Source organism: Cydia strobilella, chromosome 12 (genome assembly GCF_947568885.1).
Source record: "Cydia strobilella chromosome 12, ilCydStro3.1, whole genome shotgun sequence".
Lineage (NCBI taxonomy): Eukaryota > Metazoa > Arthropoda > Insecta > Lepidoptera > Tortricidae > Cydia > Cydia strobilella.
The window spans coordinates 13080283-13106268 of record NC_086052.1 but is presented as its reverse complement, the minus strand read 5'-3'; the positions used below and the strand labels follow the sequence as shown (position 1 = coordinate 13106268).

General features: G+C 35.8%; 2 protein-coding genes across 4 annotated transcripts in view; both read left to right on the top strand.

Moving 5' to 3' along the window:
- LOC134746188 (inositol hexakisphosphate kinase 1) overlaps positions 1–14643 on the top strand; it is a 356169-nt gene extending 341526 nt beyond the window's left edge. The window contains exon 10 of the transcript XR_010128220.1: positions 14629–14643. The gene's annotated coding sequence lies outside the window, so the exon portion shown is untranslated. The remainder of the gene's footprint in view (positions 1–14628) is intronic.
- LOC134746183 (glutathione hydrolase 1 proenzyme-like) overlaps positions 1–25986 on the top strand; it is a 59991-nt gene that overhangs the window by 8393 nt on the left and 25612 nt on the right. Inside the window, exon 2 of one of the 3 annotated variants that reach the window (XM_063680503.1) lies at positions 4524–4606. In XM_063680503.1, coding sequence (XP_063536573.1) covers positions 4539–4606 — 68 coding nt within the window. In that variant the 5' untranslated portion in view covers positions 4524–4538. Of the gene's footprint in view, positions 1–4523; positions 4607–23481; positions 23605–24298; positions 24680–25986 lie in introns of those variants that run through there. The other 2 variants (XM_063680502.1, XM_063680501.1) reach the window with 2 other exon arrangements.

Genomic DNA, 25986 nt, shown 5'->3' with positions numbered 1-25986 from the left:
CCCTGTACTGAAGCAAGGCGGTTCACCACTGTGTCCTGTGACCGCCAACACAGACACCCTCCGTTCAACGCGTGATATCAATATTGTGATATTGAGATTGTGATACGCGTTATATAATGGTATTAATGGCATAACCAATAAGCAGGCAAGCAAGTTAAGACTCCTTTTTATAAGGAACGACAGAAAAAATGTTCGTCTAATTTACAAAAAAGGAATTAATAATTTACTGTCTAAACAGTTGGTAAAGTCGGTCAGAAGATACTAAAGTCGTCGTCAATAGAACTTGCAAACAATGTTGTTCAGCGGTGAGGTGGAATGGCTGGTTCAGTAAGGCGAGGAAGGAAAGCCCGTCTTGATGGTCACAATTTATTATATTTAAAGCACACACAATGTAAGCACCTGTAAGGTGAATGTGAAGGATAGATTCTAATTGTTATCCGTTTACATGGAAACAGAAAAAGTAAAATAACAGAGTGTAAAAAGGAGTTAATACATTATATAACAAGTATGTTCTGTTGGACTTGCCAACAATGTAAACAAATATGACAGATTTTGTTAGCGTTTGACACATAACCTAACATTTTTACGAAGGTTATTTCGCTGAAATATTAATAATTAATATTTAATTTAAATAAAAAATTATATAAATAAAATATTTAAGTATATAGACTGTTGATAAGGTCATGGTTGTCCTTTTAAAAAGCGAGATTACGAAGTAATGAAGTTAAAACGGTTTGTTTACGTTGTTTGCAATTTCTATTAACGACGACTTTAGTATCTTCTGACCTGTGAGAATCAATCAGAAATTATTTGTGTCATTTGTTAGGTTGCCAAGTAACTACATTTAGATAGATGATGATGTTTGCCACGATAGCACCGCACCGCAATATACCCAACGAATAAGTGAACTAAAATTATTCCTCATTCCAGTAATAACAAGAGATAATTAAATAATAATACCATTGCGACGGAGCCTGAGGTCCTTGTACAATCGCGGAAAAAACTTTTTCTACAAAGAAAGCACTAAGAAGAATGCACTAAGAAAATTAAGTCGAGAAAACTAGGTCTTTGCAAAATTACTTATGGTGGAATAGTGCCTCCGTAACTTGGTTTAAATAATCTATATTTCAGACGTTTAGCATCATGTTCATTAAATGGGTTTATATGTATACTCGTAGATAATTAAATGAATTTTGAGTTACCAGACTGCTTAGCATGACTTGCGTTATCGCGCGACAACCCAAGTCATGCTCAGCAGTCAGATTCATATGTACCACCCTGTAAAAGGCTAATCCTGTAACACATATACTTTTGTTTTGGAAGTATTTTACTTTCACAATATTCATAAAAACATATAAATATAAAAACAAAAATATAATAAACGTTAATAAGATCACTATTAGATCAATTTTGCACGAAGTAAACGTGATTGACAGAATTAAACAATAATAATAACAGTTATGAGGATCGTGTTGTACGCAGTCTAATATTAGGACGGACCCTCGCAGTATTTCTCGTATCAACGCGAATTGAATGCTTCCTGCGTCGCAGACGCCTGCGAAGACGCTGATCGTCAGACGGGACAGACGGTGAATGGAGCCGTGCGGATACAGACTGCTAACCGAGACAAAGTTTAACACAAAGACTGTCAATGTTTATAATATAAGGACGAACCAAATATTCTCCGTATCAATGCGAATTGAATGATTCCTGCGAAGACGCCGATCATCAGACGGTGAATGGAGTCGTGCGGAATACGGACTGCTAACCGAGAAAAGGGTTAACAAAGACTGTCAATGCTCTATACTGGAGTCGGAGCCAGTTTATTCTGCACATTATTTAATTGCAATGACCAGTGTCATCATAATCGTCAAATTTATATCAAAAGTATGACGTTTATAGTGGCAATTTCACATGCACTCTATTACTAAAACTTGATAAAGTAAAGTTTAATTTGTGAGGATATTAATTTACCCGACTTTACTCAGTTCACACATAAAGTAATTAACGCCTAAATATTTATATGAGCAATATTTTGCAATCGTTCGTGTTACGATTCTAGTTTATCTCGCTAAAGTAACGCTACCTGCAAGTCCTGCAACATCGATGAAGAAAGCGATTATATATAAAGTAACTTTCCTTATTTTTTAAGTCTCTGCTGCTAAAAATATGGCGTTTAGCGTAGGTACTCATCATTGCTGAAGATAGATAGATAGATTAATTTATTTCTTATTTAAAAATTACATGATTATTAACAATGTCACTTTTTCTAAATAACATGAACTCACAAACAGATCGTCAGATTGTAAAAGATAAGTAATAATAGGTAATTCATTAAAATAATTAAGTATTAGGTAAAAAAAAAACAATCAAATAATCATAACAAAAAATTAAAAGTAAAATTCAAGTACAGTAAAATAGAATGTCAGAGAATAATAATCATAATCATCATAATCATAATCATAATATTTTTATTCAAAATAGATTCATACAGAACACTTTTTGAAAGTCAAAAAATTGTAGAGAATAATTAAATGAATGAATTAAGTAAATGAAGTTAAGTACCTATCTATTTATTGACAATTGCTTAGTGAATGCTATTATGGTTCGTATGTTCATACAATGTACATAGATATCGACATGGGAAATCTATGCGCTTAGTTCAACCAAGGACATGTATAAATTATTGGCTAGGTCAGTAGTGTCAGTAACCGGTACGGTAGCCATTCAATTGGTAGATACTACCGAGCTAAGCCGAGAAGTACTTATCTCGCGCGTCGTACAACGACGCAATTCTCGAGTCTCCAGTCTCTTTCGGTTTCTATAGAAAAGAAGTGCGGACGCCTCGGCCCACCGAGTCCGGCTTACCAAGTCATCCAGGTTATGTTTGCTGCGTGGACAAACCTGTGCACACGTCCGTTGTATTTTGGTACGTTGGGTGCGCAACGCAATCGATGAAACAAGCTGACAAATGCAATGCAAGTATTGCAGCCGGCGTAGGCAACGACGTATCTTTGCTAGGAAATGTAAGGCAGAATGTATTTTTTTTACAGATAGACTAAACATTGATCCTAGTCCTTAGTCTCATGGGTAAATGACCACAGCGATTGAGATGAACCTCAGTGGTTCAGCTATCTCTTATCTAGAGCACTCGTCAATATTTTTTGCCAAAGACCACAAACTTTTGGCCATCGATGGCCATTTTACGATAATTAAACTTAAGCCATCTATAAAATGAAAATTTGTAAACGTACAAGTTTTTAAATATAAAGAAAAATGGAAAAAATGCAAAGTTTTCGGTGTTCCAAAAGGTTCCGAAGCGGTATTTTTTTCAATTTTTGCTTTAATTAAAAAAATGTATCTGCTGCCGGGCTAGCACATGATTGGCGCGAGAGTATCTCGCCGCGACATAGACTACCCGTCCCTCTTTAATTCATACAGTTAGTTAAAGACGGGTAGTCTATCTCGCGGCGAGATACTGTCGCGCCAATCATGTGCTCGGCCTACTGGATAAAAAAAAATCGTAAACCTTATTGCAAATGCAGACACACACTGGAACCCGATTCAGATTTAACTATGTGTTATGGTTGTGAACTGGTTTTGATACGACCTTGAAGATCGCTCTTACTGATTGGTGCATGCGAAATGAAGTTGAAATATTGCGTGAGATGCACGCCAATCACCAAAACGATCGTCACGGTCGTGTTTAAACCAGTTCAAATCAAAACCATATCAAATTCCTAAATTAGAATCGAACTCAAGGTCTACCAGCGGTCCGTTAAGGCCCGGTATGTTCATGTTTTTCTCTCTCTCTCTCTCAATGAGCGTGAGCCAGATGGATGCGTACCCGGGACCGAGGATATCATGTATTTTTATTTAGTTTTCATTTTTTGTAAGTTATAACGAAAAAAGTTATCGGTGAGTTCGAACAAACATTAGTATTGCTCATTTTAGAAGCAATAGGGTATTTGACTACTAGTCAAGTCAGTTTCTATTTTCGAACTGTCAAAACGATTTTGCTACTATGGAATTTACATGAAACACTAGCATGTGACGTCACAATCAAATTACCTACTCTTTATAGTTATACACGAGTTTTAAAATAGAAATTGTGTTTAAAAATACCTGCTGTCTATGTTTCTACATTAATCTTCTGGTGCTTTATTTCATGCATGGTGTAAAAAATAATTTATTTTAAATACAGTCAAATACCCTATTGTCATATTTTTAGCTTTTGTGTGAAAGTTGTTACAATTTTTTAAGGTATAGGTGATATTTTAAGGTGATTTTTTTTCTATCGAGCGAAAGTCAAAAAATCAGGATTCGAATCAATTAAGTTTTAAGAAAGGCCTCAAGACTGCTAATTAAATTTTTGGCAACCGTACAGAGATCTAAAAAAGCACTACGAATTTCAAAAACTGTGTTCTCTGAACCTACGGCACCTTAAGAGCGTTGCTGTTAGGAGTGTTAGGTCATGAGCTCAACTACGTTATTATATTAACTTCATAACCGCATTGTTCCAGTGAACCGGCGTGAAGATGACTATCCGCAGCATGACCGTGACCGACACCCGCGACGCCACCACCAAAATTATGTGCTGCAGGCGGTAAGTGTTCATCATTTTTGGATTTTTTAAGAGCCACACGAACCAAAAAGCCGCTCCCATACAATCGAAGTTACGCTCTCATTTTAGACGACGTGCTTATATTAAACTGGCGACCCGCCCCGGCTTCGCACGGTAAGTTCAATTAATTTACACAAAACTTTTACAAATTATACCTACATATAAACCTTCCTCTTGAATCACTCTATCTATTCAAAAAACCGCATTAAAGTCCGTTGCGTAGTTTTAAAGATCTAAGCATACATTGGGACAGACGGACAGACAGCGGAAAGCGACTTTGTTGTGATTAAACTTGGCATGAACATATTTACTTAACATATATGTTTTGTACTAGTTTTCGTTTCTAAAACTCGTTATACAAAGAAAATAAACTGTGAGATTATACAGTATTGACTGCTGTAGCCGCCGTGCAGGTCTCAAAGACAACTAAAAAGTCTTCGATTTGAAGTAAACTTATAATCTTGAATAGGTGCTGGTTAAGTTACAAGGTACAGTTGACGAAAACGGTTCTAATTGGCCGCGATACAAGTTATGTGGAGCGCTCCTATTGGTGCTTTTAAAAGAGCCTCCGCATAGTAACCGAGCCCGACGGCTGCGTTTAGCTACTGCATTATACAAATAAAAGCTTGCGTTCGCAACAACTGCTCTAAGCAGTTGTTAACCAAGGCCCGAGCAATTATTTTGTGTGAAATACCACTGCCGAGTCCGATATGTAGTCGTTTATTTCATGCAATTAATTTGACGATTAAGTTATGATGAGATGAGATGAGACGTCAGTAGCCTTACCACGACTGCCTTATGGACCGCGAGCCAGGCGCAAATTTCGTCAGTCAGTTCCCGGGCGAAAACTAGTATAGCGGTTAACGGCTATGTATGATGAACCGTCGTGAACGTCAGCTGCCGCTCCGTTGGTGGGTTGAGGAATGGCGGCCACCGAAGCGCGTAACACGGTCTTTCCACCGCGATACAACCGGCTGACGATTGTATCATACAATCGGCTGACGATTTTGTTTATTCACAATAGCATCTGAACTATCATCTGACAAAGTATCAAGCGGGAGGCGATGACAAAAAATTTTTTATAGACTTTATTTGCTGCCTTTCATTTCTCAACCCACCAACGGAGCGGCAGCTGACGTTCACGAGGGTTCATTATACATAGCCGTTAACCACTATACGAGTTTTCTCCCGGGAGGCGATTGGTCATGGAAATCTGTTCCTGGCCCGCGGTCTATTAGCAGTGTCCACTAATATGCGAGTACGAGCAAGATGCATAGAAAGTAAGTTACGCAAACGCTAGCAAATATAACCAAATATTTCTCCAGCCAGAAATCTTCATAGTTTTCGAAAAATAAATTATTTAACATCCACCAGATTTATTGTAATGTGGACATTAATTAACATCATAAACATAATTTGCAGCTACTTAGTTATTGGCGAACAACAACGCTCACGCACTTTTTGAATATCATTTTAAAATATGAAATATTTATGTATGGTACAATAACGCCCTTTGATGCATAAATACTTATTTTTAGCGTGAGCGTACCGTAATAATATTTAAATCAAACTTCTATCATACTTAATGTTACTGAATATGTCTGCTTCTGAATAAGAGGTATTGTGGTGAAAGATAAGCTGAACAAATTAAGCGCAGATGGAGGTAATTAGTCTGACTACAGCTTTTGAGCTCACATACAAAGAGGTACTTTCAAATTCATCTCGTGTCTAGTTCATTAATTTCAGTACGTAAACTTTCCAAATGCCTTTGACGTTATGATTTACTTTTTGCGCTTTCAGTCCCGTTTTTATGTAAGTTTTGTCTGAAATTAAATATAATGCCCAATAAAACAGAAAAAGATGATTAATTTCTAACGGCTTTTTCTTTAACACTCGATTAAGCGACCATTTAAAATATAGTAAGAAACTAACACTGATAAGTTGATCTGTAGTGTAAATTACAGACATATATAGTTTGTCAAAGGACTGTCTCATTTCAAACAGAGAGAATCATACTATCTTAAGATAATATTTGCATGCTTAACCAGCAAAATATGTCACTGTACGGGAAAACCTTTCCAATATCACCTTGTTGTACCATATTTTATGCAAATAAAAGAATTTTTATTTTTTTTTGTCTTACACTAGTACTAGCACCCAAAAGAAAATGATAAGTATAGTTTTTTTGTTCTTATTTACTGCCAATTTGGTTTGACCAACTATATAATCTAGGTCACTTAGAGAACTTTTTAATTTTAATTCAGCCATGCCATGTCGTTTTAAGGAAATTGGTTTTTTTTTGTTATACCCCTCTCTGTGATCACATTTTTATCGTACTCTGTCTTGTGGTAATTATTCTAATCTGTCATGTCATGTTAGTTAACGTAATGTCTCAACTATTTTGCATAAGGCTAGTTTCTTGTCTCATAATTTGTTAAGATATTGTTAAAAATAGTCAAATACGTCATGTACCTAGTAGTACTACGTTTTATAATTATATTATATTTTTATATTGCATTAGAAGAAAATATTACATCTTTCCTCATTTTTAAGTATGTACCTACTTAAATATACAACTATAGTTTGACAAATTACGTGATGGCGGGCGACAGCGGACGAAAGACAGTGAGGCGGTCTACCTACTCGTAACTATCTACCGAACCTGCTCACAAAATTTCACGAGAATTTCACGAGAATCGGTTGAGAAATGCGACCTGCAAACTAGAACATCCTGACATACGAAATTTTTGCCCAAGCTGAAACGAAGACTCGTTAACGCTCGGTCAAACATGAGATCGACATTTTTAGGGTTCCGTACCTCAAAAGGAAAAAACGGAACCCTTATAGGATCACTCGTACGTCTGTCTGTCTGTCTGTCTGTGTCCGTCTGTCACAGCCTATTTTCTTCGAAACTACTGGACCAATTAAGTTGAAATTTGGTATACATATGTAAGTTTGTGACCCAAAGACGGACATGTAACGTAAACAAATGAATTTTAAACATGGGGGCCACTTTTGGGGGTAAATGGAAAAATTAAAAAATAAAGTTTTTTAAACTATATCGTGTTATATATCAAATGAAAGAGCTCATTGTGAGAATCTCAAATATATATTTTTTATAATTTTAGGATAAACAATTTACAAGTTATTCAAGTAAATAGGCAAAAATCCCCCCCCCCCGTTATCTCCGAACCTACTCGGTCAAAAATTTTGAAAAAATACACAAAATAGATTTTTACCTATAGATTACAGGAAAACCTATTAGAAATTGCAGTCAAGCGTGAGTCGGACTTAATTACTTAGTTTTTGATCCGACCCCTACGGGTTTTTTAAAGACATTTCACTCACGTTTCATATAAAAAAATACATTGTTTAAATTGTGTAATGTACGGAACTCTTGGAACACGAGTCTGACTCGCACTTGGCCGGTTTTTATAGGCGCACCACCTAACGCGTCACAGTCACAGTTGGATACAAGCATAATAATTTTGAATTGAGAGGCATGGATTAAATGTATAAATGAGTATTATTCATCTTCATAAATAATAAATGCATAGAATTCAAGCATACAGTCGCACAACTTGTTTGCCTCGACAAAAATAATAAGTTGTAACGATGACTTGCCAACAACTTGCCAGTAATATCAGTTAACACATTGATTATGACGTTTGCCACGCACCTGTTATACTTAGCTACCATATCTACAAATATGTTCTTTTAAGTTCATAACAAAAAAGTGACAACCATTTAGGTAAGTATTTGTCCAACCAACAATAAATGTATCAAGTACACCTTCTCGAAAAGTTAATGGTAAATCCGTTACAATACCTATTAGTTTTTACTCTTATATATATGTTAAATGATTTAAACCACTTAGATAAGACATGTTGCCAAGCAAAAATTAGGAAAACGAAAACGTATATTGAAATATCGATGCAATGTGTTAATAATTACAGAAAATTTAATTTGATATTAAACGCTTATTTTCTCGCATTGATGATAACTTTGGCAAAAAAATATATATATTTAGGTATCAACCCATTACATTAATTTATACATGCTAATCTATATTAAAATTAACAATTCTAAAACTAAACTAAAATTAAATAATCTAACACTAATTAAATACTTGCAGCGGAGGCCTTGCTCATACAGCTTGCCTTGCCTTGCTCATACAGCTTGCCTTGCCTTGCTCATACAGCTTGCCTTGCCTTGCTCATAATGCGGCCGTAGCACGGTCGCATTTTTATCACCTGTCACTATGCCTATGCGAAAGTGACAGGCATAGTGACAAGCGATACAATAGGAACCATGCTACGGCCGCTGGTACTACTGGTACATGAAGGAAAAAAAATATTAAAACCTTTTTTTTTATTTGCCCACCTTATTTAAGCGCAAATTTTCTACAAGTATAAGTTTTGTCTTTATTGCTCATAACTCATAAAGTAGCCGCCTCATATCATATTTTTGACATTTATAAATTTATCGAGCATTAGCGTCGTTACGAAGACGTTTTATAGTAGTAAAACATTTATTACGAAAATTTACGATGGCAGTTTTGTCTTTAAGCGGTTTAGTTAGATACCTAGTGTACTTCGTACTCACACGGACACGGTCTATAGGTACTACCTACCTAAGTTTTTCTCGCCTCACTTCTTAAGTAAATGACTACCTATAGGGTAGAAAAAGAAGTAGATTTTCCCTTAACCATACACCTTTGAATTTTTCAGGGACCGGCCCGCTGTCCCTTATCGGGGTTTTATAAGGGTATTGCATAAGGTTTAACTCACCATACCCTTTGCCAGACGAAACCCTTTGTTTTGCTTTTAAAAACCCTTATATAAAGCTACCACATTTGAGTAATCGGTAGCCCAAATACCCTTACAAAACCCTTATCATCCGCTCACCAACACCTTGCATATTGCTTATAAAGGTTAGCCTTATAAAGGGCTTCCCTTTTAGCATATAAGCGTGCTAATTTAAGTCATCTACCTTGTTCATAAAGCACATATTACTTCGAATCCGAGCGATCGTCGGCGGCGACGGCGGCATTCTTTGACTAGGCACGTCTTTTCTTTCCTTTTCATACACTACCGTAGATATATACTAATCCTGTCTCTTTCACGCAAAGGGAAACCTTTATAAAAAGCGCTTAAAGATAAGGGTAACCCTTATTAAGAGCTAGCCTTATTTTTGATTAGCTTTGCGGTAAGGGTTAGTCAAAGGTAAGGGTATGAATGGGCTTGCAGTTCAAAAGGGAAAGTCTTTCAATGTGTTAGCCGTGTTTAAGTGTCGCCCATTGAAAGGGTTTTATCGCGGAAAGGGTTGTCCGGTCCCTGGAATTTCTCTGCAACTTAATGGGCAACAGTTAGTATTCATGCGTAAATACTTAAGTACTTTTCAATTTATTTTGTAAACAAATTCCATTCCAGTCTAAGGTTTCGCAAAAACACGGAACAGGGAAACTGGAAGTTGAAAAGTTCACGTGATGAGAGCCGATGAAAATGTGGCGATAGGCGCGCGCGCAGCCAGTAGCAACCGCGGCGCCGTGACATCGTCACGGTGCGAAACGTAAATGTGAAAACGTGAAGTGACCGATATGATAACATTGTGCTATTGTTTAAACCAGTTTAGTAAAAAAAAACAGGTTAATATGAGTGTTCATTAGTATAACATTTAAAACTTTCGCGGTTTGAACACATATTAAATCACATTTAGAAACGGGTCTATCGCGAATTTATTTTGTAACGTCGGTAAATAAAGGTAACAGAATAAATTCGCGATAGACCCGTTTCTAAATCTGATTTAATATGTGTTCATTAGTAATTTGAAATATTTTATACCGTATGTTTTAACCAGTATTTAATACAAGGTATAAAATACCGGAGGAAAAAATGTTGGAAATAATAATAGAAGACTTCTGTGTGTCATAACAGCTACGTCCTTATTCATAGATTACATAAGGAACGTAGGCAATTAAGTTTATAGTCTAGGTGGTCATATACCATAGACATCGCAATTTAGATAAATAGAGAGCGGCTTAAGGCAGGTCGTAAAAAACGATTATTTACGGCTAAAAAAGTGTTTCCTTGAAAGTTAATTTCACACGGCTTTACTGAATTCAGGATTCCCGTAAAATTTATAGGATTATTCCGAACGCAGAGTACCGTAAAGCGGGGTGGCTTTGAAATGTACTGGCGACTTTGAAATTTCAGTTTTTAAGCCATAATATATTTTTATGCAGGATTTTTTACAGTAGGTGCCCATCAATATATAATAATCTAACTAGTTACACGAACAGTTTCAGTGAACAATGAATAATGGTAATTTTGTAGCCATTTTAAAACTATGAAAGTAACGCCAAATTTTTCTAAAGCCACCCCGTTTTACCGGTACCTAATAAAATGTGTTTAATTATAAAATTTGTATTATTATAATGTATAAAATTTCAAGTAAAAGACATTTACTAGTAAACACGTGGAGTTTCAGGCCCCCTGGACTACTGTGACCACTTAGGTAGTTAGGTACTATGTAGTGGGTGAGGCGGGCAGTGTTGTTTGCCACCGATGTGGTATGAGAAAAATACAAGAATATTTTCTAGACTCAACAACTGTTTAAACAAATGAGTAACGTGAAAAGGGATATAGTTAATAAATTGAATAATATATATTACACAGATAAGGGATACATTAAATGGAACGCCAAGAGTTGTAGGTACGTAGGTACGGCAACAACCAACAAATGCGAAGTTCTTATTTTATTGGAAAATTCTAGTCTTTTATTTTCGTATGTTAAAACTTTTGATAAACAAACCCATACGCCATGGCACTTCCAATACAGTGTGCATCATCTCTTTACTTTCTATGTGACTAGCGACCCGCCCCGGCTTCGCAAAACCTCGGGTTACACAAAACCTTAACAAATTAATCAAATTATACACCTAAACCTACCTCAAGAATTAAGTTCTATTGATAGGTGAAAACCGCATGAAAAGCCGTTCAGTAGTTTTCTAGTTTATCGCGAACATAACAGACAGACGCCGCGGCGGACTTTGTTTTATAAGGTGTAGTGATAAATTTGTTACCGGCTTCTTTAGCTATTGTAGTAATTCCATCGTAATGAAATACATAGGGCAAACTGTAAGTTCTTAGATTAGGCCACTTAGCGCCACTTGCACCATCCGGTCCATAACGGTTTAACAGCGGTTAAACCGTTAACTCGGTGTCAATCTGTACTGGTAACCATGGTAACTCCAGGTTTATCCGGTTAACCCCGGATTAGTGAATGGGCCAATGCAAGTGGGCGTTAGGGATTTAATAATAAAAAGAGGCATATACTTTATGAAAATAATAACTGACTACCTCATGAATTTCATATAAAACCTCTGAGAATCCAAAATCCCCATACAAAAAAATGCTTTGGGAGAATGAGCATTGGCATTTCTGGATAATCTTTTTTTTACACATCAGAAAGAGTTAAAGCACGCAATAAATGTTTTGTTACAATTAAAGGAAAAGATAATAATAATTACAAATACATATGTAACATAATCGCACTGACTCGTGATCTCTCGTGCGACAAGGTAAACTACTGAACGATAATATATAATTTATAACTCAGTATCTTATTCTCAGTTCTTACTTAAACCTTATTTATTTCAATAGGCAATAACTATCATTAATAGTTGTAGTACTAAGATACATATGTACAGAGATAACTGACTCCCCCTGAATAGACACATGTTTGCAGGGAGGTTAATTATCTCTGCAGCGTACTGTAGCTAATAATTTAAGTAACAAAAGCTAATCTAATTTTGATAGTATTCTATGTTACACCGCATTTATGTTTTACGAAATATGTGTTAATAATTTACATCTTTATACAAATGACAAGTGATAATTGACTGACCACGGATAAAGCTTACCCCATGATTATGATTACTATACAATAGTCTACATGTATCCTAACCTTTACTAATAGATTGTTATTCCAATTTCGTCAAAAAGTGTAATCTCTCACAGAAATAATAAAAGTTACATACTACATACTATGTTACGATAAGTCGGTGCTATGATAGAGTTCAAAATTCTAGATCAGAATCTATCATTTATCTACTGCACTGCATACTGCATATTAAGTTATCAAAACCAAAGTATTGTCAAAATTACCTAGTTATACTACTTGGGCGATATAAAAAACGCTTGCGAATGACCTTGAACAAGATTTCCTATGCGTATTATGTATTGTGACTATTATCGAACATATATATGCTTCAAAATATCTACAATTCTACATAACTTATTATTTTATTACCACGTTAGTGTACATATAGGAAATAACTTAGCAAACGAATTAAAACTCTATTTCGACTGCAGAAAATATAACGAAGGTGTTTTAAGAGACACAATGGACATATTAGGCGTTGTTTACATTCTCAGCAGCGTGCCAAATGTCGGTATTTAGAAACCTGTTTGATCTACAAGTCGTTAATTGAATTATTTGGTAACCATATAAACATACCTTGACTTGGGTAAATAATCAATATAGTTGTACATCTCCAGTATCTGGTAAAATAGATAAATTGAATAGGACATTCTTACACAGATTAACTAAGTCCCACGGTAAGCCCAGGGCCATACCGGTCGTCAAATAGATATAGATTTTCCATTGTACCGGTCTATATCAAGTACATAATACCAGCACCACACTTCGCTGTATTTGGCAAATATTCGTGTTGCATCCCTTTTGTTTTGTATGTCAAAGGAAAGAGATGTACTTTTTAAGGAAAATATTAACTCTATGGTTGGTAACAGGACGAAGATCAGGAGCGGTATTCGACATGCGTTAAGTGACGTTTCGTGTTGAACTTCAGTTGAATGGAAGAAATCGTGTGTTGTCAAATAGGTAAATTTGACATTAGCAATCCACAGTTAGGTGACAACGAAATCAAACCGAACCACGCAGAGTTCAGAGCCATTTTAAACCGTATAGTAGTAAGAAAACAAAGTTGATTTTTGTTGCATAATTTTTTCAATGAATGAGTTTTGGTGTACAACCAAATGATACTTTCCACAGTTGATGAACAAATGATTCATTCCACTGTTGAACTGATGTTGAAGCCGAAACTGACAGTTGTGCATCTCGAATAGGGCCCCTGGTACATTTTAATAGAGTATAATATAAAGAAAAATCAAGACCAAAGCATCCAGTGCCCAGGGATCGAACCAGCGTCTTCTGTGTTCGAGTCGTTCGAGACAGACGCCATAACCACAAGGTCACCTGAACCACGGTGGTATTCAATTTTTGTTAGCTAACTAGACAAATTTTACTTTAGATTTAGATGTGTAGTCTTTAGAAATTTTGTACGAATTTTATATATTTTTTTTCGTTTTCACCTTTTTTATAGTCGTCTAGACATCCAATTTGCATAATGCACCTTGAAGTGTTAGACCATTTCACAATAAATATGTTAATATTGACAGATTAGTACACATTCATTTTGGCGGTTCTGATGAATCTAAATAGATAAAACAGTACTGTTATATATACTAGGGTTTGCTCCCGGGAAATACCGGTACCGAAAGTACCAGGAATTCCCGGGATTTAGAGCCAAGCAAAGAACTGGGATTTTAATTTTGAAATCCCGGGAAATACCGGTACCGAAAGTACCGGGAACAAACCCTAATAATAAGGTTTGATTAAAATCTCGCACTGTCATATCCGTTTTAGTAAGTGCAAACGACGATATATATTATTTCCGGTACAATATTTGACTGTTTTTTGTTACTTAGCATGAAATAGTATGTTTTTTAAAGAAATATATTTTATAAATCTAAGGCTTATACTTTTACGGCTGATCACATATTAAAATCAAAACAAAAATCGTCTATGGGTTTGAAAATGCTGACTATACCTATAAAATAGCGCAATTTGAAACTTTATGTGTATAAGTGTTTCTTTCTACGATAAATGATTTTATACGAACAATTAGTTATTTGTATAAGTACTAAATAGGAGCAAAAAATAAAAAGACATTTGGAATTAATAAAATACTCCTTTTAATTCGAGCACGGTATAAGAAGCTCATAATGATAATACCATTTTTTTAATTTTGTATTTTGTATTTTTGACCTGTGTGTGTGTGTGTGTGTGTGTGTGTGTGTGTGTGTGTTTATGAATAAACATATAAACAGATTAGAAAAGAAAATTAAACGATTAAAAATGATTATCGTTCCTTTTTAAAATGAATTAATATATTACAGTGACACATATGTAGACATGGAGATTTGTACTAGCACGAACGAGGCAACGCTAGTGACTTCCTTCCGAGATTTAGTTCATTGATATCGTATATTATCGATATCTTATAACTGCCATAATAATGTTATAAATATAAACAAATGTGGCATGTTTAGAAACAAATGAACAAGAATATTATTAATACTTAGTAGAATAGAATAGAATAAAATTTTATTCGTAAGCACAAACAAACAAAAGACATTATAAAATAAGATTAAAGTGCCACGAAATGGTCTCACACACATTACATTAGTACATAATTAAAACAAAACTCCATGACACATACACCAATATTGGTTTTCGAATTGCCATCACCAATAAAACCATCACACAGGTTTTCTTACATGATTCTCGAAGTACACTACCAATTTCTTTCCCATATTTTCGGGTGTCAAACTTCTTCGTCAATGTAGGCAATGGTTGTGTGGCTTTAAGACTCATAATAATATTTTCGTAAAAAAGAAGTGTGTGTACCTTCACTATGGTACTTTTTATATTGTACCGATATTTAGAGAAAGATTTACGGTCGTTTTACGATTTTTTTACTGAAAATTGAGGTAAAAACTGATTTTTTAAAGCACTCCCGAAAGTACCGGGAATTCCCGGGAAATCCCGGTTCCATCCTTGCCTGGAACCGAAAATCCCGGTCCTTTGAAACAGTACCGGTTCTGCAATCCCTAAATTATATACACGGTGTTACTTGAGCCACTCAAAACCTGAGACACCCCAACAGATTTTTTTTTTTAACTCATCTTGCGTATTTATTTTTTAATCCGATAAATATTTAAAATAAATATTCGTTGTTTTCTTAACAATTCTATTCGACTGATAATTCTACACAAGATGCTTCGTCGTTTTAGTGAGGTCAAACAATTGCTAGTTACCATCGTAAACACTGTTAACTGACCATTTGCATACCTTACTGCAACGAGATAAGGTTTACCAATGGCCAGTTAAGGGTGTTGCTCATTGACAAATAACGTGTCAAATGCTAGTTATTGATAATGTTGCATTACAAACTTGTAGACTGGGCATGTAAAAATAATAAAAAATAAATTACCCCCATTAAAATATAGCGCAAGTGATTCTCCTATCGATTCTGAACAAACTGTTATTAGGTTTTCAGTGGGTCATGAAACACCGTGTAGATACTGACAGACAACGCGCAGCCTATTGAAGAAAGGTATCTTGAAAATCTATATACGGTGGCTATAAAATAAGTGCATTCCCGTTGCCAGGGAGGTTTTGGGATTGTACTGAGCAACTTTTACTATGGGACCAACCCCGAAATAACGAAAAAAAAATTGACTGTTTCATACATTTTGGCTGGCCCTTTTTCTATGGGAGGGTAATTTTTTTTTTCACGATTTCGTGGTTGGTCTCATAGTAAAAGTTGCTCAGTATAATCCCAAAACCTCCCTGGCAACGGGAATGCACTAATTTTTTAGCCACCCCGTATATACAAGCAATGAATATTTGCCGATACGATTCCGATTTCACAGTGTTCAGACTCGCCGTTGATTAGAGCCAGATTGTAATAACTAGATGCAAAGGTCACACCAGTTAGGGTTGCCATATGAAAAAATTGATTATCCTAGCAAAAATCTGAACATCTCCCTAAAAATCCTAACATTTCTCCAAACCCCACTGGGGTCTCTTTAATATGACCTCCGTGTGTCAGTTTTTATAAATCTGCTGTATGAAAGCTACCACCATATGCTATAGCGTATAGAGTTGTAGCTATAGCTACAATTCCATACGTTTAGCTAGCTGCTAGAGGCTAGTGGAGGTTTCTGAAAAACCTGACACTCGCGAAACTCCCCCCGCAACCCTGACAAAGGACGAAAAATCTTGACATGTCATGGAAAATCCTGACATGTCACGGAAAATCCTGACATATGGCAACCCTAACACTAGCCGATTCGATCCACAGCTAATGTCACAAAGGCAATTTCACGGTACTCTCTTTGGAGACAACCAAACGTTTTCACAGCGGCTAATTATACAATGGCTAAAAAGACTTGACGGTATATTTAAAAAAAGTTTCCACAAAACTACGGTTACGGTTTCCACTAACCCGGGGTTAACCGGTTAAACCTGGAGTTACCATGGTTACCAATGCAATTTAATACTGGGTTAACGGTTTAACCGGTTGATCCCGGTTTAATGAGATGGTGCGACTGGCGGTAAAGTGTTTAACCTATGTATGTATTTATAAATGTTGCAGAATATTTATTTTAAATAAATTTATTTAAATTAAATAAACATTTATTTTCAGGCATGGCCCATACAACACAACAAAACAAAAAACACAACAACAAAAAACTTAAATACTAATGTTAAACAGTACAATTAATTAAAACCAACCATGCAAATCAATATACGTAGAGCTAGGACTAGGACAATACAATAACGGGTGAGCCCTTTTAACTACACATTTTTTTTATTGATTACTGTTTTTAGGGTTCCGTATCTCAAAAGGAAAAAACGGAACCCTTATAGGATCGCTTTGTTGTCCGTCCGATCGTCCGTCTGTCTGTCAAGACCCTTTATGTCGGGAACGCGTAGAGGTATCGAGTTGAAATTAAAACCATGTACTCAGGTCTACGGTACCTTGAAGTTGTGAAAAAATTAAACTTCTAAGTTAACGCAAAGATAATTAAGTAGACATCAAAGAGAATTAAGTTGACAAGAGTGCTCAGTACTGCTACTCGGCACTAGATGTCACTTGTGTCGCGACTGACGAAAAGTGTTTTGCTCAACAATTTACAATTCATATTATAAGCAGGAGATGAAAATAGAGTTTCGGTTAATCCGGTTATAATATTAGCTGAAAATCGTTGAGCATTAGACTTTCCGTTCGTCGCGACATCTATTGTCGAGTAGCAGTACTGATAATTCCGTTACTTGACGCCAGATGTCGACTACGAAATAATAGTCGTTTTGGTAACAAAACTGATGTATGGAGTGAGCACTCTATGTCTACTTAATTCTCTTTGTTACAATTACAACCTAAATTATGTGTAGGCCAGGAATTAAATGCCCAAAAAAAGGTATAGAGGGAAATGCTTGGAACACAATTTTTGACTGGGTAGCTTTGTTTGGACTAGTTAGGAGGTGAACATATGAAAAGTCCCCGGCCATAACCCTGGTGCTGGGGGGAGAGGGGGGTTTGAAGGTTCAACTTTTCGGTTTTTCGATTATATCTTGGAAACTATGCGTCTGAGCGACTTGGCCACTTATACAAAATAAAAAGAGATTTAATTTGTTACAAGTTTTATTTAGTCAAGTTTTTCGATATCTTGTATAGTTTTTGAGATATCCGCTCTTGAAGGTTTGTTTAGGGCTCTAATTTTTATTTTGATTATCTACATCAGTGAAGCTGCTAGGCCGGGTTTGGGATCGTTTTCGTATAAATCGGGGGCGCTGAATTCATTTATGGTATCAACATTGACACCATTGCTAAGTAAAAACAAAATTAAAAAAATGATTTTTTATAAAACTCCTCTTTACGCTTAAACCGCCGAACCGATTTCGTTGAAATTTGGTATAGAGATGGTTTGAGTCCTGGGACAGTACATAGGATAGTTTTTGTAACCAAAATCATCTTTTAAGGGTGTGAATAGTGGGGTGGAAATTTGTATGGGGAATCAATAACCGCTGAACCTATTTAAATAATATTTGGGATGGTCTACATGTTTGATTTAGTTAATAATGATACCAAACATGACTTCAAACCTAAATTTAAACAATATTAACCTCAGGAATTCAACTTAGGCGAAGAAGCTGAATTGCCCTCACACCAAATTTCACACCTTCAAAGTATGATTTTTGAGATAAAAACTATATTAGATCCTGTCTCGGGACTTAAAACACCTATTTACCAAATTTCAACTAAATCGGTTCAGTGGTTTAAGCGTGAAGCGGAGTTTAAAAAAAGTTATTTGTTTAAAGTTTATATGTTTTTACTTCGAAAGGTGTCAATGTTGATACCATAAATGAATTCAGCACCCCCGATTTATACGAAAACGTTAACAAACCCGGCCTAGCAGCAGCTTTACTGATGTAGATCATCATCATTCGCTTGCCCTTGTCCCATTCACTTGGGGTCGGCGCAGCATGTCTTTTTCTTCCATACATCTCTGTGACCCGTCATCTCATCATTCACTTGCGTTAGTTTCATATCATCTTTCACACAGTCCATCCACCTTTTCCTCGGTTTTCCTCTCCTCGTACTTCCCTCCACATTCATTCTTAATACCTTTCTAGTCACATGACTTTCATCCCTCCGCATCACATGCCCGTACCATGCTAGGCGATTTGCCCTTACTTTTTCTGTTATGGGTGCAACTTTCAGGCTTCCTCTTATATACTCATTCCTTATCCTATCCATTCTCGTCACGCCACACATCCACCTTAACATTCTCATCTCCGCTACATGCAATCTCTTTTCATCCGTCACCTTTAGGGCCCAACACTCTGATCCATACATGACGACAGGTCTTATGATCGTTTTATAAATTTTACCCTTCAACCGAAGGGGCATACGGGCGTCACAAATGGTTCCCGTAACCTGTCGCCATTTCATCCATCCTGTGTTAATCCGGTTTTTCACGTCACGGTCAATATCGCCATCGCACTGTACGAGCGAAGCGAGGTACTTGAAGTCGGAGCAGACCGGCAATGTAACGCTATCGAGTTCTATGGCAGCAAAACTGGAGAGACCGCCAAAATCGCAGAAAATGTGTTCTGTTTTAGATCTGCTGATCTTTAGGCCAACATTCTCCAATTTTTGCCGCCATTTCTCAAGTCTGCTCTGCACCTCTAGTTCGTTTTCACCTACAAGCACAATGTCATCAGCAAACAGCATACACCAAGGTGCCTCCTCCTGTATGTCCGACGACAGAGCGTCCATAACTAGCAGGAAGAGGTAAGGGCTTAAAGCCGATCCCTGGTGCAAGCCTACTGTGACACTGAACCTGTCGGTGGTGCCAGCGGCTGACCGGACGCGTGTACAACATCGGTTGTACATTGACCGGATTAGCTCCACATACTTCCCAGGCACGCATTTCTCTTTCAGAGCCCACCACAAAACCTCTCGGGGTACTCGATCGTATGCTTTTTCGAGGTCAACAAACACCATATGCAGGTTCTTTTTGGCATGTCTGTATTTTTCGCACATTTGGCGAAGTGCAAGGCAAGGCACCCAAACTGGTTTTGTGTTATATCACTCATCTCTCAGGCGTCTCTCTATCACTTTTTCCCATATTTTCATGCTATGTGACATGAGCTTTATTCCTCTATAGTTGTTGTATTCCTGTACATCCCCTTTGTTTTTAAAAATGGGCACCAGCAAACTGTCACACCATTCGTCGGGGATTGTTTCTTCATGCAACAACTTATTGAAGAATAAAGTCAGCCACATACATCCATCCTCACGCAATAACTTCCATACCTCTCCTGGTATATCATCTGGTCCTACAGATTTTCCATTTTTCATACTTCTCACAGCCGTTCTTACTTCATCCATACATATTTCTTTCACTGCACCCATATTTATCAGCCTGTGCTCTAGAACCCTGCCCCATTCATTTTCTTCATTCATCAACTTTTCGAAGTAGACTTTCCAACGTTATTTCGTATATCGCTTCATCTTTCGTAATCACCTTACCTGCATCATCTTTCACACATTTTATATGAGCCATATCCCGAGAACTTCTTTCTCTCGCTTTCGCTAGGCGGTACAGCTGCTTTTCGCCTTTAGGGCTATACTGATGCTTTAGGGCTTTAGCTTTACTGATGTAGATAATCAAGATAAAAATAAGAGCCCTAAATAAATCTTCAAGAGCGGATATCTAAAAAACTATACAAGATATCGAAAAACTTGACTGAATAAAACTTGTAACAAATTAAATCTCTTTTTATTTTGTATAAGTGGCCAAGTCGCTCAGACGCATAGTTTCCAAGATATAATCGAAAAACCGAAAAGTGGAACCTTCAAACCCCCCTCTCCCCCCAGCACCAGGGTTATGGCCGGGGACTTTTCATATGTTCACCTCCTAACTAGTCCAAACAAAGCTACCCAGTCAAAAATTGTGTTCCAAGCATTTCCCTCTATACCTTTTTTTGGGCATTTAATTCCTGGCCTACACATAATTTAGGTTGTAATTGTAACAAAGAGAATTAAGTAGACATAGAGTGCTCACTCCATACATCAGTTTTGTTACCAAAACGACTATTATTTCGTAGTCGACATCTGGCGTCAAGTAACGGAATTATCAGTACTGCTACTCGACAATAGATGTCGCGACGAACGGAAAGTCTAATGCTCAACGATTTTCAGCTAATATTATAACCGGATTAACCGAAACTCTATTTTCATCTCCTGCTTATAATATGAATTGTAAATTGTTGAGCAAAACACTTTTCGTCAGTCGCGACACAAGTGACATCTAGTGCCGAGTAGCAGTACTGAGCACTCTTGTCAACTTAATTCTCTTTGATGTCTACTTAATTATCTTTGCGTTAACTTAGAAGTTTAATTTTTTCACAACTTCAAGGTACCGTAGACCTGAGTACATGGTTTTAATTTCAACTCGATACCTCTACGCGTTCCCGACATAAAGGGTCTTGACAGACAGACGGACGATCGGACGGACAACAAAGCGATCCTATAAGGGTTCCGTTTTTTCCTTTTTACGAAAACGATCCCAAACCCGGCCTAGCAGCTTCACTGATGTAGATAATCAAAATAAAAATGAGAGCCCTAAACAAACCTTCAAGAGCGGATATCTCAAAAACTATACAAGATATCGAAAAACTTGACTAAATAAAACTTGTAACAAATTAAATCTCTTTTCATTTTGTATAAGTGGCCAAGTCGCTCAGATGCATAGTTTCCGAGATATAATGGAAAAACCGAAAAATGGAACCTTCAAACCCCCCTCTCCCCCCCAGCACCAGGGTTACGGCCGGGGACTTTGGATATGTTCATCTCCTAACTAGTCCAAAAAAAGCTACGAAGTAAAAAATTGTGTTCCTAGCATTTCCCTCTATACCTTCTTATTGCTTGGCCTAGTGTGCGCTAAGTAGCTAAGCACGTATTGCCAGTTTAGTAAATTTATAAGTAGATAATATTCAACTTTCTACTCAATCAAATCACGCACAGACAGTTATTAAGATTCATGTCGGGTTTCATTATTTCTATTGATTGTATCTTGATTGTATCTACTTAAATATCTACATATTTACCTAATTATGAAATTTAAATAGCACAGTTTTGTTTTTATTCGTGACAATGCACGCATGTTGCTGACTTTTTCTCTTACGCAATTTTTTTAAACAATTAAAATGAATGTTATTTAAAAACATAATAGGTATGTATAATAAAAATAAACTATTTCGAGTCCTTATTCGTTTGTTAGAAAGTTAGTGAGAACCTTAGTCTTATCTATTAAGTTATTAACTTAGAATTGTTACTTTTATATGTCAAGTAGATAATGTCGATATATGTATAATTATCAAATTTTCAGAGCAAGGAACTTCACTTACTATTTATATTTCGACCAGAATTGTTTTCCTAAAATATTACAGTGTCAATCTTAGAAATCCTACTCGTACGTAGCATCGCTATTTAGAAGAAAATCTTATTTTGTGTTTCATTACTCGGTGTTTCTCGCAGGCGTAGCTGAAAGTGATATTTTCCTTTTTTGGTCTTTTTCATGTCACGAGGTTAAGAGTCCGCGGCAAGCTCGGCCGAATTTCACCTTCCCATACAAACGGAGTTTCGTTCTCATTTTAGAACTACGTGTTGGATTGTAATAAATCTTTGCACATACAATGGTCTGAGGTATATCTCGGTCTGTAATTAGTTTATATAGCATTCCAGCTCCAGTTTATAAAACAAACGAAATAGAGCAAAAACAAGGTTTGTATGAAAAACTTAAATTCGCTGTATTTTTTTAACTATGATATCTGAAGCTACATAAACTAATTAGTAATAATAGACATAGATATACCTTATCTTATTGTACAAAGTTTCAGAGCAAACTAGCTACCTACGCGTTTTAAAATGAGAGCGTAACTACGTTTGTATGGAGAACCGACCTTGCCGGGGACCCTTAAGCACGAGATGGACTAACTTAGCATGTCAGCATGACATTTACATAAGCTGAAATTGGTATGTTATGACACACTGAAGTGCTTTAATAGAATATATACATAGTTAATATAAAGCATAAGTACTAATGGAAACTGCGTTAAAACGCGTTGCTGTTACGTTAAGATGGAGGTTTGTCTTAGACTATTAAATTAAAAGTAACAATAAATAAAGCCTTACAGTAAAAAATTAACTACAATTAACTAAACTAAAACTACTACTTAGATTAAAGTACTAATTAGATTAAACGATAGATTATTTTAAAATCTTTTACTTACCTATATATTAATGACGTCTTTTATTAGGAATGTTTATTCAACTTAAATTTATTTAGCTCAACCTAACATAGACCTCACCTGTTAGTGATTAGGTACCTAGTGTTTTTTTAAAGAAGGCTAATGTTTTAAAGTAATAAAATGTGTGATGAAAAATTGTTACGTCGAGAAAGTACATTAAAAAGGCCGGGCAGTGAACGACGGACGAACAGACATGTTCTCATCAAATTACCGGATTCCAGTAACAGGTAAATAAAATTAATTTTATAAGTATTGTCTTCGGTTACCGCGATAGTTACTCATGAAATAAAAGTATAGTAACGGTTTATATCGCTTATAATGAATTTAAAATGCTTACACGCCGATGCTTAAAGTTAAACCCTAGTGTTCACGGTCAACAAGTGACTGCGGAAAAATATAGGTAGAGGTATATTTATTTACCTCTGTCAAAATTACAATGTGCAAAACCCACCTTTCACATACAAAAATAATGAAACAAAAACTATAAATTAAACAGTTTCCATAGTTTTATTTTAATCTTCTAAAATTTAGCTTCTAAAGTTTGACTTACGTGTCCCAATACATAGCAATCATAATGAAAGACGCCTGTTAAATTAAATAAAGCAAAGCCACAACAACATAAATAACAAGTATGATGAACTATATTTTAGGAACACAATCTATAGGTATATTAAGCACATGAACAGTTACCAGTTAACGGTGAGAATTTGACTAAGTATCCATAAAATAAAATTAAAAATTAAACATGAGATAGGTACATATCTGCCTCTTTAATGCCATCTGTGGTCGAGCAACGGAACTTTGTAGGCCACTCACACGGCTACGCTACGAAATGAACTCGCAGCGTTCAAGAACTTCTGAAATCCCGTCCGAAGTGTTCCAGATACGTGGTTCTACCAGCTGTTTGTATCGATTTCCACAGTACCCGCAGGCAAATTCACTGCAACCACCACGGCCACGGCCCACGGCTTTAAACACTATGAAATAATACACAGAAACCTTAAATACATCAAAAATGTTTAGTTTAGTTTACGTAACGAAAAACCAAAAAAGAAATCGAGTTTAAACTATCGACCGGTGTATAGTTTTAGGTTATGTTATGATGTGTGTTTAAATACAAGTGTTAAATATGTAAACAAAAATAATGGAGCAATTGGGAAGTGGATTGCACCGGAGGAATTTTATAAGCACGCACGCTGACGATATCCCTATGGACACAATCCGATTGGTGTCACCTATTAATAGGCTTGCGTTATTTCAAGGGAACTTTGTCAATGATGATGAGGATGACTTTCCTGAGAAGTAAGTAGAAGGGAACTTAAAATTTGCTTTCCAAATTATTCATAAACAAACAGATATACAAAGGTTCCTAATAAATATTAATTACAGAATAAATCTAATTATTACTCCTTTGGTAGATTTGAGTCTTATCTAGATATAGTACCTACTTAGCAGGTACTTAATATGAGTATTTAGCATTTGCCATGTGTATAAATAAGTTTAACGTACTTTAATTAATAATTAATATCAAGTTCATTATCGGCTGGGATTACTAAAATCTGTATCTGTAAAGTAGCAGGGTACTTCATGCTATAAGGAGTGATGCACTAAAAAAAGTAGCAGTGAATTATTTGGTATATTTATCTTTTACTAATTAAGAAGCAGTCTGTTTTTTATAGTAATATATACTATAAAATAAAAATAAAATCATATAGAAAAATATAAGATTGTTTGATTTTTCTCATTTTTTTTCTCACGTTTGAACAACGCAATTTGACAATCTTCACATGCCGTTTTCCACAATGCCACAATTGCATTTCAATATTCACAATTGGTTTTATGCTTTTAGGAATATCATGTTACGAATAAGTTATACCAATTAAATGAATTTTATCTTAGGTAGTCAGGAAGTCTCTCCAATTTAACCTCTGACTCTGACAGAGGTTTTTCTATGGGAGACAAATTTCTGTAAAAATACACAAAAGTAGAAATTCCATGTAACTACTTCAAAGTGAAGTCAAATCAAAAAAGTTAAATATTGAACAAAAGACAATTTAATAAGGTATTAATTAGTTCATCAAACTTAAAGAAAAAACTATGTTTATGAGAAACACCTCATAAATTCTTTCATTCGAAGACGCTGTCCAAAAAGTGTTAGGCTTGCTTTAATAGATATTTGATTATATAGAATAGTATCTACAGCTTACTATATAAAATGCGCTGCTTAAAAATTATCACAAAATATAATGAAAAATCTACATAATGTGCTGCCATTTTTTTTACGAACCACTCGTCCTTATAGGTAATTGGGTCAAACACATGTTAGAAAAATATCACTTCTGTGGATAATACAATAAAAGTTAGACTCTAATACATATTATAATATATCCCGTTTTCTTGTTTGTCTCCTGTTAGGGTGCATTGTAAAAATTAGCTTTAAATTCCCTTAACTTTGATAGATAGGTCCCTACTATCTTAAGAAGAACTTAAGAAATTATTGATTCCCCATACAAACTTTCACCCTCCTTTTTACACCCTTAAGAAATGATTTCAGGGTTAAAACTATTCTATATTTCTACTCATATTTCAAACTATTTCCATACCAAATA